This window comes from Lolium perenne, chromosome 6, assembly GCF_019359855.2.
Source record: "Lolium perenne isolate Kyuss_39 chromosome 6, Kyuss_2.0, whole genome shotgun sequence".
Taxonomy (NCBI): Eukaryota; Viridiplantae; Streptophyta; class Magnoliopsida; order Poales; family Poaceae; genus Lolium; species Lolium perenne.
This window is the reverse complement of record NC_067249.2, coordinates 128,011,998-128,030,753: the sequence shown is the minus strand read 5'-3', so window position 1 is coordinate 128,030,753 and position 18,756 is coordinate 128,011,998. Positions and strand designations below refer to the sequence as shown.

Genomic DNA, 18,756 nt, shown 5'->3' with positions numbered 1-18,756 from the left:
CCTTCGTCATTAAAATATACACTATGTTTAGATATGGACACATTCATAAATGATTGATTTTGAAAAAAATTACCTAACTACATTTCCAAGAAATACAAATAATAACTATGCAAACTTTTTTATGGCAACAATTTATTATTTTACCGTGAATTTGCATTCAATATATACGACCAGAATTTTTTGAGAAATATTTGAATTGCTGACTCAATTTTTTGAGAAATGTTATAATTTTAATTTACAGTTACTGACTCGTTGAGGTTTATTTTTTACAGTCATTTTACATTAATTTTTATTATTGCATAAAAATAATTCATTCGAACAATTTAACGAAACAAATTTTTATGTCAACAAATTATTATTTTATGTGAAACATATTAAACTTATGGATCATTTATATATTGTGTGACAACCTGAGATATATCCGTGATGTGTCGTGATAGTGCAGTTAATATATACATTTGAATCTTCTTGTACATAGAAGGAAGAAATAAAGCTCGTGTTGATATAATATATATAACCGAACATTTGTTTGAATATTTATTTAATCTTGTTCACTCGTTGAGGTTTTTTTGTACAACCATGATTAGGTTTTTTGTCTTACTAAATATTATTATACACGTTAACATGAGATATTTCATCGGGGCACATAAACTTAGATCTGTAAGTAGGCAGGTTGGTAATTCTTCCTCTCTCTCTCTCGCATATGTTTGTTGCTTGCGTACATATAAAGGACTCTAGCTGAATCAATAAAGTCCAATATATGAACAATATATGTGACTTGTTGGACGTACCTGTCAAACATGACCACAATGTATGGCTAGTTCATGTTACCTAAAATCTTCAAATCTTAGTCACTAAAAATGTAGATATTACAACCAAAATTATTCTACCTTTTTTTTTACCGACCTACGATTTAATACTCTCTTTTTTCGGACATGAACCTGTTGATGCAGCCAGACATAAAGAAACGGGCTCTATCCATACGATCAAATCTCTCTTTTTTTACTTTTTATTTAACATCCCATACGTATCCCTTCATGTTAGCAAGCCATGAACTTTGGACTCGACCATTCAACCATTGAAGTGGTTTAGAAGAGTCCACTTTTTCTTTTTTGCCGCAACACGATTTGTGTTCCATTTTTTTTTGTGGCTCATGAACCTTTTTTTACGGCCGGCCGGCCGGGAAACACACGTATAAAATCTATTCATAGGATACGTATCGATGGATCCAATGAGAAAAAAATAAAAATGAATTATTTGAGGTGTGGGGCCTGCCAGGACATGTGTCTCTCATCTATTGGACCTGCATAATAATACGTGCAGGGCTCTCCTGGTTCGGCTCTCCTGTCCCCGGGAGAGCCAACCAGGAGAAAGCCCTGCACGTATTATTATGCAGGTCCAATAGATGAGAGACACATGTCCTGGCAGGCCCCACACCTCAAATAATTCATTTTTATTTTTTTCTCATTGGATCCATCGATACGTATCCTATGAATAGATTTTATACGTGTGTTTCCCGGCCGGCCGGCCGTAAAAAAAGGTTCATGAGCCACAAAAAAAAATGGAACACAAATCGTGTTGCGGCAATAATGAAAAAGTGGACTCTTCTAAACCACTTCAATGGTTGAATGGTCGAGTCCAAAGTTCATGGCTTGCTAACATGAAGGGATACGTATGGGATGTTAAATAAAAAGTAAAAAAAGAGAGATTTGATCGTATGGATAGAGCCCGTTTCTTTATGTCTGGCTGCATCAACAGGTTCATGTCCGAAAAAAGAGAGTATTAAATCGTAGGTCGGTAAAAAAAAAGGTAGAATAATTTTGGTTGTAATATCTACATTTTTAGTGACTAAGATTTGAAGATTTTAGGTAACATGAACTAGCCATACATTGTGGTCATGTTTGACAGGTACGTCCAACAAGTCACATATATTGTTCATATATTGGACTTTATTGATTCAGCTAGAGTCCTTTATATGTACGCAAGCAACAAACATATGCGAGAGAGAGAGAGGAAGAATTACCAACCTGCCTACTTACAGATCTAAGTTTATGTGCCCCGATGAAATATCTCATGTTAACGTGTATAATAATATTTAGTAAGACAAAAAACCTAATCATGGTTGTACAAAAAAAACCTCAACGAGTGAACAAGATTAAATAAATATTCAAACAAATGTTCGGTTATATATATTATATCAACACGAGCTTTATTTCTTCCTTCTATGTACAAGAAGATTCAAATGTATATATTAACTGCACTATCACGACACATCACGGATATATCTCAGGTTGTCACACAATATATAAATGATCCATAAGTTTAATATGTTTCACATAAAATAATAATTTGTTGACATAAAAATTTGTTTCGTTAAATTGTTCGAATGAATTATTTTTATGCAATAATAAAAATTAATGTAAAATGACTGTAAAAAATAAACCTCAACGAGTCAGTAACTGTAAATTAAAATTATAACATTTCTCAAAAAATTGAGTCAGCAATTCAAATATTTCTCAAAAAATTCTGGTCGTATATATTGAATGCAAATTCACGGTAAAATAATAAATTGTTGCCATAAAAAAGTTTGCATAGTTATTATTTGTATTTCTTGGAAATGTAGTTAGGTAATTTTTTTCAAAATCAATCATTTATGAATGTGTCCATATCTAAACATAGTGTATATTTTAATGACGAAGGAAATAAATTAAATTGAAAGTGATTGTAGAATATAAAAGCAAATAATAGTCACTTTTAAAGTAATAAAGGTGATGCCCTCGCATTTGCGAGGGTCCATGTGCTAGTTTGCAATAAAATTAAGTATTGAAAGTAAATAGCAATATGTAAATGCTCACAATAAAAGAAAATCCAATCCTCTATGCAGCAAGAGGACAAGCTCAAGTGTGTGTGAACTTATATGTGACAAGTGTTCCCGAGCGCGACATGGATTTACTAGCATTTAGATTTCTACACAACATGGTGAATATCTTGTCAAGTTTCATTTCCTTAGGGGCGGAGCCTAAATTAGCTGCAGCCATAGATATGAGAAAATACACCCCTTATGATGGGCCCTAGAGCAATTATCATAGCAAGTATCAAAATCATTAAGACATAAATATCCCATCATAGCAATTAGTTCATGGGTCCCGACATAAATGATACCTTCGATCTGGATTACGGATTGTAATATGGTAAGCTTTTTCCCTAGAACACCTAGGTTTAATCGAACCTTGGGAAGCACTACTAAATGGTTATGAAGTAAACGTCTACAAGACTTGCTAGTGTATTTTATCTTCAGTTTACCGGACTTATCTAGTTTACTTTTAAGGGGATTGTGTTCAATGATGGAAATAGGCCAAGGTTAAGGTTTCACCTGCAGCTATGCATACATATAAATGTGTAACAAATAAAATAGAGATAAGAGATTTGTGAGTAGCACATCCGTAAATACCCTTGCCCCTAAAGCCAGAGGTGACAAGAGCCTAATGGTCCAACCATTGTCCTCACAGCCGCAAGCAACATCAGTTTTTAAGTAAATACAGATCAAATCCTTAAGCTAGATGATTGTGCTATGATCCCGAATGAATCACTAAACATGTACCGAAGTAGATCGATTCCTCCTGGATCGCCTAGTCGTAGATCTTGAAGGTTGGAACTGCAAAAGCCATGACTGCATTGCACAAGCTTTCCACATACGGCATCAATTGACGTGGGGGTACCACGTCAATGCCCATGAATTATGGACTTTGGTTTTAGGGAAGACGATGTGCTAGTTTATTTGTCAGCGTGCAAACAAAACAACACACGGGACATCATTTACCTAGCTTCAGGCTCCCGGAGGGAAAACCCTATGTGATTCTTGTTTTCTCTTGACTGATGATGATTAGTGTTACAAGGCTGCCATGATGGTTATAGTGTGCTCTAGATCGCGTGTTGTGGAATCGTCCTCCCCATCGACCCCTCCCGATCCTTATATAGGAGGCTGGGTCTCAGGACTCTAGGTCGGTTACATGTTCGACTATCCCTGTATGAGCTTGTCCTTGCGTTGCACGCCAGGTTCCGGGGCTTCGATTACTTGTTGTGCCATGGGCTTCATGGGCCTTTCATTGAGCCACATCATGTCATGTTAATAGTGGGTAAGGTATGCCCATATCACTGTACATGAGAGCTATTGTTTTATTTATTTCCCGATGATACCTAGTGTGGAAGTCGAGAAAAGAGTGCAGGACATGTAAACAAAATTGGATTTATAAATTAGTTGGTTATTAATTGGCTAGGAAATTCTATTTTGTAGAGAAAAAAATCTTAGGATTTCTTGGTTTTGTCCAAGTAGGTGAGCATGCACTTTGTCTAAAAATAAATATCGACTAATCACATACTCCGTTCATGAATGGACATCCGAAGGTTTGTCTAAATCTAAACGTATTTGGATACTCTATTTATTGATAGAGGTAGTATATTCTTTGCGTGTACTAGCTAGCTAAGCTAATGCAAATAAATGTCATTCTTTTCCGCGTGCTGATAGCATCCATCAAGGTGCATCCACTCGTGGTGTTTCTGAATTCGTGGCTGTTTGCATGCATGTTTACGCGGTCCTTTGTTGTGTACAATAGCTAATCAGCCAACTGATCGATGCGCGCGATCTGAGAGAGGAAGAAAAATAAGGCGATCGCGACTCGTGAGCGAACTTACCTTTGCTAATACTAGATCGACCCTGCGGCCGCGAGCGAGAGGCTACTGGTACTGCCGAAGAAAAGTGAAAGACCAAGCAAAGGGATGAGAATAGAGCAAGGATCAATTCGAAAGTCAAAACGTGGAGCCGCTCTCCTCTCCATGGTCAGCGGGGGCAAGCTAGCTCAACTCCCAGGAATTCATCACGTTAATCTGAGTGTTGGATTACTTAATTATCATTTAACACGCGCGGACTTCTTCGCTTCAGGCTCCACTATAAAACGGGCATCTCTCCCATTTCTTCAACTCCAACAACTTCGTCAATCTTCATTCGTCTCAGCTAGCTTCTAAACTCAATCTCCAACTCTCCAAGGGCACTTGCAATCTCTCGGCAGGTAGACTTCTCTCCAACCCGACAGCAATGGAGGAAGGGTCGTCGGTGGAGGTGCCGCCCTACTTCCTCTGCCCGATCTCGCTGGAGATCATGCGAGACCCGGTCACGCTCGCCACCGGCATCACCTACGACCGCGCCAGCATCGAGCGCTGGCTCTTCGACGCCGCCCACCACGTCACCTGCCCAGTCACGCAGCGCAAGCTCGCGCCCGAGGACCGCGACGCCACGCCCAACCACACCCTCCGCCGCCTCATCCAGGCCTGGTGCGCCCTGCACGAGGTCGAGCGCTTCCCCACCCCGCGCGCCCCTGTCGACGCCTGCCGCGTCGCCACGCTCGTCGACGAGGCGCGCGGCGCGGGCCGGCGCCAGGAGCTGGCAGCGCTCAGGGAGATCAAGGCCATCGCCGCCGAGAGCGACCGCAACAAGCGCTGCGTCGAAGCCACGCCTGGCGCCGTCGACTTCCTCGTCTCCGTCGTCAGGCACCACTGCGCCGCCTCAAGGTCGGTTGAAGACTTGCTCGAACTATCGCTGGATTCCCCGACGTCCACGAGCCCGCCGGAGGAGGACGCCCTGAGCGTCATCTACTCGCTCAAGCCCTCCAAGAAGAGCCTGCTCCAGATCCTAGAGAGAAATAACGGCGCTTTCCTGGACACCGTCCTGCACGTGCTGCGGCGGCCGAGCTACCGCTCACGCACGTACGCCGTCCTGCTGCTCAAGGCGATGGTGTCGGTGATGGAGCCGGCGCGGCTGATGGCGGTGCGACCCGACGTGGTCCAGGAGGTGGTGCGCGTCGTGTCCGACAGGGTGTCCGCCAAGGCCGTGAAGGCGGCGCTGCACGTGCTGTGCCGGCTCTGCCCGTGGGGCAGGAATCGCGTCAAGGCCGTGGAGGCCGGCGCGATGACCGTCCTCGTGGAGCTGCTCCTCGACGAGGCCAGCCGGCACTCGGCCGAGCTGGCGGTGGTGGCTATCGACCACCTCTGCGGGTGCGCGGAGGGGCGGTCCGAGCTGGTGGCGCATCCGGCCGGGCTGGCCGTGGTGTCCAAGAAGGCTATGAGGGTGTCGCCGGCCACCACCGAGAGCGCGGTGCGCGCTCTCCACACCGTGGCCAAGCACTCCCCGACGCCGGCCGTGCTTCAGGAGATGCTGGCCGTCGGGGTGGTGGCGAAGCTGCTGCTTCTTCTGCAGGTGGACTCCGGCGAGCGGGCCAGGGCCAAGGCCAAGGAGCTGCTCACGACGCACGCTAGGGTTTGGAAGAACTCGCCGTGCCTGCAGCCACACTTGAAGGCGCATTACCCTTCCTGATGATTTGATCACGCCTAGATCATATCTACGACGAGCAAATTGCTCTCTTTAACTTGGTCGTTGTAATTATCTGCACAATGTGGCATCGCACATTCTTCAAACTGATTAATTGGTTGTAATTTGAACATACAAATTCATGTTGTTTCTTCATTAATTAGACTATTATCAGACCCGGTGTACATTTTCTGGAATAAATCATGAAGGCTTTCCTACGTCTAAATCAAGTGATTATTTGATGTTGCCATGTGTTCACTTCTGCTACACGAGAGCCACAGTTGTGTTCTCGTTCGCTCATCTGACCGGCGGTGTGGGGGTCTGATGGTTTTGAATAAGGAGGCGATCCTAGGGTTCTTCTCCCGCAAAGATGGTGATTGATGTCCTACTTGATCTGGTCGTTGACGAGTTACGGAACGCTTAGATGGGATCCGGTCGTGCACACCCTTATTATCAGTCCGTGCGGCATGAGGAGGGTGTGGCGCAAAGCTCCGTTGTCCGTTGACATCATGAGACATGTTGATGTTTCGATTTTCATGGGGTGATAATGGCAGAGAATGTCATGGCAGCTACGATTGGAGGAATGGTAAGGACGGACCGAGTCTTCGAGGCGATGAATACTTCGACCGGTGATTCATTATTTGCAGAAGTGTCCTCGGCGTGTGAGGGTGGCAGCACTGGAGGAGAACAAAGTCTTATCTTTCAGGGTGGAACCCAACGTCAGACCTTAATTTATTGTACCTAACATTAAACTGGTTGAAAGCATTATTTTGAGAGCGCGGACTTTCTCTCACTACGGGAAAATTTGTCGTTGCCGTGCAGACAATCATTGCCGTGAGCCTCTGCACGGTAAAGAAATCTTTGCCGTGCGCAGCAAACATCACGCACGGCAAACACAAGTCGCACAGCAAAGATTTAGAGCAGCGCACGGCAGTGAAAAATAGCACGGCATACTCAGCAGTGGCGCACGGCAAAGAACGTACGCACGGCAAAGTCTGAGCAGAACGCACGGCAAAGAAACACATCACGGCAAAGACCCTGCAGGCCGCACGACAATGAAATGCTGCACGGCAAAGCGTCTGGACGTTGCCGGCCATGTTTTGAGCGCACGGCAAAGGTTTTACCGTGCATTTAGACGCCTTTGCCGTGCAATTGGCCGCACAGCTATGCCTCCTTTTCCCGTAGTGTCTAGGGATGAAAACCATGGTGGATCTAGCGTGTAGCCAATGGAGGCAGCCGCCCACTCAACATTTGAGTTCCCTTGTGATGCCAAGCATAGAATGTGATTTACTCCCACTTAGCAAATTGATTTTCCCTATTTAGCACATATTTGCCCCCTCTCAAATTGTATTCTAGGTCCACCCCTGGTGAAAATCTAAGATCTTTAATCGGACTACGACGTCGTTGGTGCACTATTTTCTCCTTGGAGGCATCGTTTTTAGATACTAGATGTTGTTTTTGGGGTGGTTTGCGCTCTAGCTGCAAGGAATTGTCCACTTTGGTTTTTATTTTTATTTTTTGGTTGTATGCATCCGTGATATCTTTTGACATTTTGTTGTTGCGGAGGCTAACGTAATTGGTAATACTAATATATTTGCTTTGTCAAAAAATGTGCGAGAACGGGGAGATACATTCCATGCGTTATGCATGTGTTTAATGGCCATGACCTTGTGTCAGACCATGGCGGAGGTGTGGGAGCTATCGTGTTAGAAGTCTAGAACTCTCACGAACACGGACACATAGCGGCTATGACCATGCGGATGATGATCCCATGACTTATGGAGAAAATGGCACGTCCGGAAACGAAGTGATACGGAGTACGGAGTACATCATAAGAGCGTCCTTCAAAGCGTCCCCAAAGGAATTTGAAGCGCGCCGGACCAAAAAACTGTTCTAGCCGCGTCCCCCAAAGCCCATTTTGTTCGGCGCGCCCCGATACGGTGTCCGGCGCCTCGAGTCCGTCCTCGCCCCACAGGGGACGCTCCGGCATGCCGGACACAACGAAAAGCGAGGCGAAGCGATGCGGGCCCGACGCGTCAGCGGCTCAGTGAAAAGTCGTCTCCCACTCCCGCCAAATCCCGCCCCTCCCGCCATATCGCGCCTATCCCGCCGCGCATTTCTGGCCTCCCAACACATATCCCGCTGCCGATTCATTTCTCCTATCCCGCCGATTTGTTTCTCCCTCCCACTGTCCACCCGCCGCCGCTACCCTCTCCCCATTCCATGGCGCCGCCGACAGCCCCCAAAAAGATGGCCAAGAAAGCGGCCAAGAAGCCGCCGGGCAATGCGAAGAAAGGGGCGAAAGCGCCGTTCGCGAAGCCGCAGAAGGCGCCGTCTCCGAAGAAGAAGCCGGAAGGATGGACCGAAGATCAATGGCAGCAAGATTGTCTACGACGGAGGATGGCGACGGCGGAGCGGAAAGGACGGAGGGCGGCGGAGCAGGAGAAGAAGGCTCTGGCGGCGCGCCAGCACGGGTGTCTCGCCGCCACCAACGCGAGCCCATGGAATACGAACGCGCCGGCGTACGTTCCGGGAGTGTTCTCTCCGTCGTCATCCGCCTTCTACGGCCCCTCCGCCACTCCCGGGTGCGTGACGCCTAACTTGTCGCCCCACTACCATGATGCGCTGCCGCATGGCGGCTTCAACCCCAACAACCTCTACTCCCTGGCGTACGAGCAGGGCGAGCCAGGACCCGGTCCGGACGGCGACCCTTTCACTGGCCGCAGGGGCCCGCTCGAATTCGACGGCGCCGGTGCTGAGGGTGCTGAGGAAGAGGGCGGGGGTGAGGACGAGGAGGACGATGAAGAGGAGGAGGTGGAGGACGAGGACGAGGACGACGACGACGATGAGGAAGAGGACAAGGAGGGTGCCGGTGATGATGATCTCGTGGAGGTAGACACGGACGGCGTGAAGAAGAAAAAGAAGAAGAAGGCGTCGGGCACACGAGGCCCCAAGTGGACGGTTTTGGAGGATCTTTGTCTGTGCGAGTCGTGGGCGACGGTGAGCCATGACTCCATCATCGGCGCCAACCAAAAATACGGGAAGTATTGGGCGAGGATCAATGCCGAGTTCGATGAGCGCAAGCTCATCAAGAGCGACTACAACAAAGTGACAATGAAGAGGAGCCAAAAGGAAATGTCGACGCGATGGGCCATCATCCAGGCGTCGGTGAACTCCTTCCATGGATACCATCACGACTTAGTGACCAGAGCCGACAGCGGCGCCGACGTCTCCCAACTGGTATGACTCTTTCTTCCATAATCTGTAGCGCCTACATTATGTTTGATGAAATGATTCTGCTTCCTTTGGTTAGTTTGATAGGGCCATGGAGGTTTACCGGAGGAACTCGGATGGGCATAACTCGGATCTGGACGCGCCGCTGGCAACGTGTAATATCCCAGGATTTGGGGTTACAAAAATAGAGGAAACAGATGTGTGCATTGCATTCATGCATAGAAAATCCGGGGAATTTTCGCACTTTAAAGTAAAACAGTCACAGTAACTGAAGTTTCACTTGACCTTGATGGAATTGAAGTAGCTCATCAAGTCAAGTGTTATAAACCTCAATGTGACCTTTGTTAAAACATTGTTTTGGGTAAAGATGATTTGATCTAAGGGGTTAGATCAAATGGAACTAAAACCAACACAAGAATATATTAATCAAGGATCAATTACTTGATCTTATAAAAGATCAAAATATGGTATTCTTTGCCATAACATATGAACATACATTTAATTGTCAATCAAGTAACAATAAATCGAGAAACCATTCTTTACTTATCTTTTACATGTCTTAAACCAATCTATGTTCCTACCATGAACCTCATGGTATTCATTCCACTTAATTCTTGGAAACAGGGCAAAGGAGATCAACTCTAGAAGTATGTATTCTTCTCTATTCCAATTTATTAAACATCAAACCTAGAGAAGTGAGAGTTCTATATTATTTATTAGAGAAGCAATGATCAACTTTGAGCTAAACCTTGGATATACATCCATGTATGCAAATCATCATCTTTAAGAAGAACCCTAGGATATTAATTAGGACATTCACTAGAGAGAGAACCCAATTATGTTAACCCTAGATATGATGATCACATTATTACCTTTGGAACATAACCTTGGGATATTATTCAAGTCCTTCCCAAATGAGAGATCATTCATACCAATCCTAGCTTTACCTAATTAAGAATCAAGGACAACCTTGAACTAAAGGATTAGGAGATAAACCATTTCATCTTGGAGTGGTGAAATAACCATCAAATAGAATAATACCGTATCCATGAATTGATAAAGTAAGGAGGAGATTTAGGAGAACACCATCAAACTTAGAATAACCATTCCTATCTAAGAGAGCTCAATACCTGGTGTTACACTCAAGATAGTTGAGCCAACACTTGGATTTGAGGGAGAGAACTATTCATATTATCCAAATGATTAAATCATCATTCCTTGATAAGAACCGTAAGTAATTATCTCAGTCATTCTTCTGGGATATAACTTGTTGAAACTATCATAGACATGTCCACCCATGATAGTATCAAAGAAGTACTATACCTAATTGATCAAGACAATACTTTACCTAAGAAGTGAGAAACCTAGTTCATGAACAATACCTTAGGAAGCCAAACCTTGATCATTATAAATTGAGTAATGATCATAAACCTAAGAACTTGAGGTAGAGTAATTAAGAACAAGTTGATCATGTCTAATACCTGATCATGCTCTTGAGGTATGTGAGGATAAGTAAAAGCCTAATAGGATAAGAAGATATTATTCACCACATAAAATCATAGGGAGGTAACTAGTAAGCAACCCTAGGCTTATATCCCAACCTTAACTTGTGAATCACTTGGTGATCATAAGTAGAATCCTATCACTTCTACATTTCATTTATTCCTAAATTAAAGAACCTAAGAAAACCTTAGAGTCAAACTCTATACTTTATATGGTGAGAAACCATTCATCCATATAACCAAAGTTAACTATAAAAAGAACCATAACCACTTTAGTTACTTTAATGATATTGAGGATAGTAATAGAAACTAATTGGGAGAAGACAAAACCAGTTCTCAAGTCCTTAGTAACTAAAGGAGAACATCAACTATTAAGCAAGTAACCACCTTATCATGGATAGGGGAGACTAAACCATAGTCTGTGCATCATTTGGGTGATCAAAAATATAAACTTAGTTCACATTTGAGTTCCAAACCATATGCCATTAGGTGAATATCATTAGAACCTTACAATTTCTCACTAGTTAAACCTTATGCTTCAATAATTGAACATAAGAAACACCTAGTGCTAAAACCAATAATAATAGTACTAAACTTGGAAGGAGTTTTAGTAGAATTTCCAATTCATTAACACATAGTTATGCACATAAAATAATAAGCAAGTGACAACATTCTTAAATAGGAGATCAAGTCCTTAGAGATATTTTAGCACATGAAATCATGCCATTAAAATCACTTTCTTATTTGAAATCTGTAACTAAGTATTACCTTGAAATTGTTTCTTGCAAGATAAAACCCAATAAAACCCTACATGTCATAAAATAAGAAAACAATCATTTGGGAAATAATTTGAATATTTGTAAAGACAATATTCAGATTCAGGCCTATATGGATAATTAATTCAAATATCAACTGGAATTAACAAATCAATGTTTTAGTACCATATTAAAATTGCTAATATATAACAACAATATTTTAAATGCCTGGAGTAAATCTCCCTTGAATTCAAACATTAAAATTTACAAAATATTTGAATTCAAAAACAGTATTTAAATTAACAATATGGAAAACAGAAAAAAGAAAACAGAAATAAAAGAAAAGAAAGAAACAGGCTTACATGTCCACCGCAGCCCAGCACCACAGCCCACCAAGCAGCCCATGGAGCACCCACCGAAGGCCAAGCCCACCAGAACCAGTCCAACTTACCGATTCGAACGGATAAGTCTCTGCCTGCTCGATGCGCGCGAGAGCACCACGGCGCTGGCCAGCCTCCACGTCCCGTAGTCGCCGCCAATGTTGACTGCCAGCACACGTCGGAGAGCTTATAAGTACCCCGCCAAGTCCTCCTCTATTCGTGTTCTTCCGTTTCTTCCCCATTCTCACCGCCACCCGAAACCCTAGCACCTCTGGCAAAGTTTAAAATAGCCGGCTATAGCCCGGCTATAGTCGGCTATAGCTGGCCAGAGGGACCTGCCGCTACAGCTATGCCCTTCAAAGGCTAAGACGGGATAATCCGCTATTAGCCTCAAAAACCCGCTATTAGCCCCAAAAACAGGTAAAAAAATAGCCGCTAAGGCTATAATGCTGTAAATATAGTGGGAAAGAAAAGGAAAAAAGGAAAACTAGAAATTGTTGCTACTTATAATGTTGTAATATGTGGACCGAACTGTGTTTATTCATAGTTTTTATGTAACCGTGTTAATATGTTATGCCTAATGCCAATAAATTATCAAATTTATGAATTCTTGATAGAGATATATATAAATTTTGATTTTTCCCCATGAATTAGCAAAACCACTAAATGGATGATTTAGCCGCTATAGCTCAGCTATAGCCTTTCATAGCTCCTAGAAATGTTGCCGCTATTTCCAATAGCCGGCTATTTTAAACTATGACCTCTGGTCATCTCCGATTGCCGTTGATTGGATCCTTCCCAAGCCACGGCGTGGTCACCACCATCGTCACCATCCTCGACTCGTTCACCTAGCACAAGGAATCAAGGAGGGGAGGTAGGAATCGGGGGAATCGACGACTTCTCTGTCGCCGGTGATCGCTGGAATCCACGCTTTAGAGAACACCTCCGTCGCCAATCAACCTCGAAGAGCAGTGCATCGTACTCAGGGTGAGACGACGCATCTCTGGAGCCCTTTAATTTGTTTTAGCAACCACCGTAGCATGCTAGCACCGTCCGTCATCGGGCGCCGCCGTAGTCGGAGCTCGCCGGAGCAACTCCGGCGACCTTTTCGAGGGGGCGCCGCTACCATTGTAATCACCACACCATGCTGAGTCGAATCGGTCTGGTAGTTCGCCTGAGGGAGTAGCCTAGCGCCGACGTTGTCACTTTCGTCCGATCGCCGGCGAGCTTCCCTGGCCATGTTGGCGATTTGACCCGATCCACGTCTACGTGGCGCTGACGTGGACCAGCTGGCCCACTAGCTAGTGGCTGTGGGTACATTAGCCGGGTAGGTTTAGTTGTTTTTAGTTTATTTTCAAATTACAGAAAATGTCTGAAACTTTGAAGTAATTTAGAAAATCCATCATAACTCAGAAAAATGTAAATAAGATATCAAAATTCTTAAAAAAGTAATCTCTATCTAATAAAAATATAAAATGAAATTTTTATTTTTAATAAAAATTTAATTGTTTTAAACTTAATAATTAAGTCTTTTCTTTTATTCCAAATTCAAATCAAATTCAATAATTAGTTAATTTTTTTAATAAACATAAACCAGTAAGGAAATAAGGAAAATCTTAAAACTAATTTTCCTTTACTAATAATGATTAAATCCTTGTTAAAAGGATTTAAACCCTAATTAGTAATTGTCCTAATTATTAAATTGTTCAAATATAACAAAATGTCAAATCCAATATTGTTTTTATTCCAAAGTTATTAATAAATTCAACGTTATAATGAAGTTATTACCTTACTAACTATATGGTAGATTAGGAAACCCTAATTACATGTTGAATAAAGATTACAACCTCACCATTTCATGTAAAACCCTAAAACCCTAATTCCATTAGGAACCCTAGCTCTATTATTTTTTTTGTGAACCCTAAATTGCTAATAAACCTAAGCCCTAGGTTATAACTTGTGATCATGTTATTTCCTATTGAATTATAGACCCACAATTAGCAACTAAGTACTTGTTCTTCTTCCCATAAAATAATAGAAGCCATAGTACTTGTAAGTTGATATACCATGAACTCATCCTAATAAAACGTAGATGATAATGTAGGGTTAACCAAGTGCAAACCCTAGTTATTATGACCAAAACCATCATCCTTAATTATCCATGCTTAGCATCACATCATTGTGATGAACACCAATAGCATCTATGCCCAATATTTACCATTACATAACCATAGTCCACTAAACCCTACAAGTACTTCATAATTATGAACCATCCTATTTAGAAGCCAATTATTCCTTACTTAATGGATCCAATAGCAAACCCTAACAACCTCAACCTTAATTGAAACACTTCTTATTATTTAAGAATTATGTTCTTCAAAAGTTATTCTTTTCAGGTAAATAAGGAAAAGCCATCAACCATGTCTATTAGGATCTATAGACAATAGCCATCTATCACCAGTATGATATAACCAACCTTGATAGCAACCATGTATAAATAATTACTTAGGATGCCTAGGCTTAACTCAACCTTACAAGCCCTAGGTGTTGATGAGTCCAACTTTGTTGTAATCCATCTAATCCTTACTCCAGAAACCAATTGGAACCATAGAAAACCATAGAACCCCCACAAATTTAATTATTATACTTGTTCTTTATTAAAGAACGTGAATGCATCGTAGCGAACAAGAGGGGAGGTGAATGGCGCTACGGCAAGTTTTAGTCTTTTTCTATTTTTATGCAACGGAAGGTAAAGGTGAGAACTTTAGCGATAGGGGTGATCCTACAATGATTCTCGGACAAGTACAACAAGTAAAGGAATCAAGAAGATAACGAGAGTAAGGAGCGAGACAACCGGGAGCGCGGAGGCGAGGCGAGGTTTGTTTCCCGCAGTTCCTTCCACAATAGGAAGTATGTCTGCGTTGAGGAGGTGCTAGTCTCACACAAGAGACTAGACGGCCACACCATGAAGGAAGGCCTCACCTTCTTCCTCGAGAGAGCTCCACGAAGATGCTCTCCCTCTTCCACTAAGGCACCAGTCGAGGCGGTGATTCCTTCACAAGGTTGGGGCGAGCTCCACACACAAGGATGCTCCCAACACCCTATGGAGCTAGTACATCACCAAGCTAGACTCCATAGCTGCACATCTCCAATGCTCCACCATAGGAACCCTTCTCCAATGCTCCACAATAGGAACCCTTCTCCAATGCTCCACAATAGGAACCCTACCACCCTACCACCAAGATCCACTAAGGAATAGCTAGTATTGGTGAAATCTCTCTTGGTAGAACTATAGATCGGGGTCTCCTCCACCAATCCTCAAAGTTTGGGCAAGATTGGTTGGATGGTGAGGGAGATCCCCAAGGATTAAGCTCAGCAACAATGGAGGAGAGAGAGAGGGAAGAGATAAAATCGTGTTGGGGAAGAAGGAGCCCTTAAATATGCTCCTCCAAATCCAACCGTTATGTCCAGTTTTTGCCTAAGCGGTACTACCGCTTCTGGGAAGCGGTACTACCGCTCTGAGTTCGAATTCCCCAGATCTGGTCAACATGGACGCAGAGCGGTACTACCGCTGGAGGTACCGCTCGAGGTACCGCAATGGGGTGCAAACCTTACTGGATCCAAAGCGGTACCGGAGCGGTACCAGAGCGGTACTGCCGTAACTAGTTTACGGTACCTAGGCGGTACCGTGAGTGGTACTACCGCTCGTGAGCGGTACTACCGCTCCAGGTACTGCAGGGGTACCGCAACTCGTACTGTGGGACACTTCGAGCGCAGAACTCAGAGCGGTACCGTGGGCGGTACCTATAGGGGTAGCGGTACTACCGCTACAGGTACCGGTAGTACCGGCCTGGCTAAAACTGGTTTTCTCCCCTTTTTCCCTCCATCCATGTCACCTCGCTAAACACACACAAAACCAGAAAACCTATCAACTACGCTTCATTCTTCCGATCTTGACGTGTCCAGCGAGGTCACCGTGCTCTTGCAAATCTAACAATGATACTCAAGGCACACGGTGAGATTACTCAAGTGTTGTCATCAAACACACAAAACTTGGGGTTTAAAGTTTGCTCTTACAATCTCCCCCTTTTTGGTGTTTGATGACAACACAAGAGTTGACAATAACATATGATATTATGATGAGATACTTAGATTTGCAAAAACTCGATGGAGCTCCCCCTACACATGTGCATATCATGAATATGTATTTGAATACAAATACACATGTTATAGAGACATCACTCCCCCTAGTTTTTACAAACCAAGCACATATGCAACATAGATAAATGACATGTTCAAGTAGCATATGCACAATATGGAGGCAATATAAGATCATGCAAAGAGATTTGGGTGAAGTTATCATACCATAGCCTTGAGAATACCCAAACTCACCATAAGGTGAAGTTATCATACCATAGCCTTGAGAATACCCAAACTCACCACAAGATGCCTCCATAGGGTTGTTGATGTAGCCATAAGAAAAGATAAGCAACTAGAACCAAAAAGGCTACAAACAACAAAGGTCCCATCCACATAGGAACTTCTCCCCCTTTGGCATCGGAACACCAAAAAGGAGGGTAAAGAAACTATAAGGATGGAGAAAAAGAACAAACAACAAAGCTTGCAAAAATCACGAGAAAACAAGCTTGAAAGAGGTTCTTCAAAAACAAGACAAAGAAACCAAAGAAGAAAGACAAACGAAGGTCACAATGAAACACAAAGAACCGAAAAACCCCTCAAAGAGGGGGGTTGGTGGCCGAAGCCACCATGTAAGAGTATAGTAGTGTGAGGTCGCGTAGATGTATCTAGGACTCACGGACTACAACTCAACATGAAGCTCATAAGTCACTCAATTGACAAATAGCAAATGTTTTGGATTTGTTTATGCATTATGGGGGGAGGGATAGCTCAATGGATTTAAACCGCACTCCCCCTATGTTCATGCGTGCCTTTCATCTAGATATAAAGGTTACGAGTGGTATGTGCGCACGACGGTCAAGCAAAGTTCGATGGATCAATGATATTTAGCTCATGCCTTAACTCAATGAAACGCTTATCATCCAAGGGCTTCGTGAAGATGTCCGCCAAATTCTCCTTGGTGCCAATATAGGATAGTACAATATCTCCGCGAGCAATGTGATCCCGGATGAAGTGGTTCCGTATCTCAATGTGCTTCGTCTTGCCATGAAGATCCGGATTGTAGGCGATCTTGATTGCGCTCTCATTGTCACACAAAAGAGGCACCTTGCTATACTCGAGTCCATAATCCCGCAAGGTTTGCCTCATCCACAAGATTTGAGCACAACTACTCACCGCGGCAATATACTCGGCTTCCGCGGTGGAGACGGAGACACAATTTTGCTTCTTTGAGGACCAACACACCAAAAATCTTCCAAGAAAGTGACAAGCTCCGGATGTAGACTTCCTATCAACCTTGTCGCCCGCCCAATTGGAGTCGGTGAAGCCAATCAAAGCAAAGTCCGTGTCCCTTGGGTACCATAATCCGAAGTGTGGGGTATCAACTAAATATCGAAAGATCCTTTTGACCGCCACTAGGTGGCTTTCCTTCGGACTTGCTTGAAACCGTGCACACATACCAACGCTTAACATTATATCCGGGTGAGAGGCACAAAGGTAAAGAAGAGAACCTATCATCGAACGGTAGAGCTTGGTATCCACTGCCTTGCCGGCCTCGTCAAGAGAGAGTTGACACTTGAGTTGCATCGGAGTTCCAATGCCCTTGGCGTCCTTCATATCAAAGCGCTTGAGCATGTCTTGGAGGTACTTTGCTTGATTGATGAAGGTGCCTTGTCGCATTTGCTTGATCTCGAACCCAAGAAAGTACTTGAGTTCACCCATCATTGACATCTCAAACCTATTTGTCATCAACATAGCAAACTCATCACTGAATTTTGTGTTAATAGAGCCAAATATGATGTCATATACATAGAGTTGGCATACGAAAAGCTCCCCATTGACCTTCTTAGTAAAAAGAGTGGGATCGATTTTCCCCACTTCGAAACCATGGTCTTCAAGAAACTCCTTTAGATGCTCATACCAAGCTCTAGGAGCTTGTTTGAGTCCATATAGGGCCTTTTTGAGCTTGAAGACATGGTCCGTGAAATGGGGGTCCTCGAACCCCGGGGGTTGCTTCACATATACTTCCTCATGTAAAGGACCATTAAGAAAAGCACTCTTAACATCCATTTGTTGCAACTTAAAGCCATGATGTGAGGCAAAGGCCAAAAGGATACGGATGGACTCAAGCCTTGCAACGGGTGCAAAGGTTTCACCAAAGTCCACGCCTTCGACTTGAGAATAGCCTTGTGCCACCAATCTTGCTTTGTTGCGGATGACCATGCCACTTTCATCTTGCTTGTTCTTGAAGATCCATTTGGTGCCGATAACATTGCGGCAATGATCGGGTCGCTTCATGAGAGTCCACACATCATTCCTCTTGAAGTTGTTGAGTTCCTCTTGCATTGCATTCAACCAATCGGGATCTTTGAGAGCTTCATTAACTT

The 18,756-nt window shown here is 43.5% G+C and overlaps 1 protein-coding gene across 1 annotated transcript; it reads left to right on the top strand.

Moving 5' to 3' along the window:
- Positions 1–5,001: 5,001 nt before the first annotated feature.
- LOC139830042 (E3 ubiquitin-protein ligase PUB23-like) lies at positions 5,002–6,379 on the top strand. Its single transcript, XM_071821439.1, has one exon. It carries the CDS (start codon positions 5,093–5,095, stop codon positions 6,365–6,367), a length of 1,275 nt encoding a protein of 424 aa, XP_071677540.1. The 5' UTR covers positions 5,002–5,092; the 3' UTR covers positions 6,368–6,379.
- The last annotated feature ends 12,377 nt before the right edge of the window (positions 6,380–18,756 follow it).

What these genes read in the sequence shown, in the direction of transcription:
- LOC139830042 (XM_071821439.1), top strand. Translation starts at nt 5,093, where the DNA reads ATGGAGGAAGGGTCGTCGGTGGAGGTGCCGCCCTACTTCCTCTGCCCG.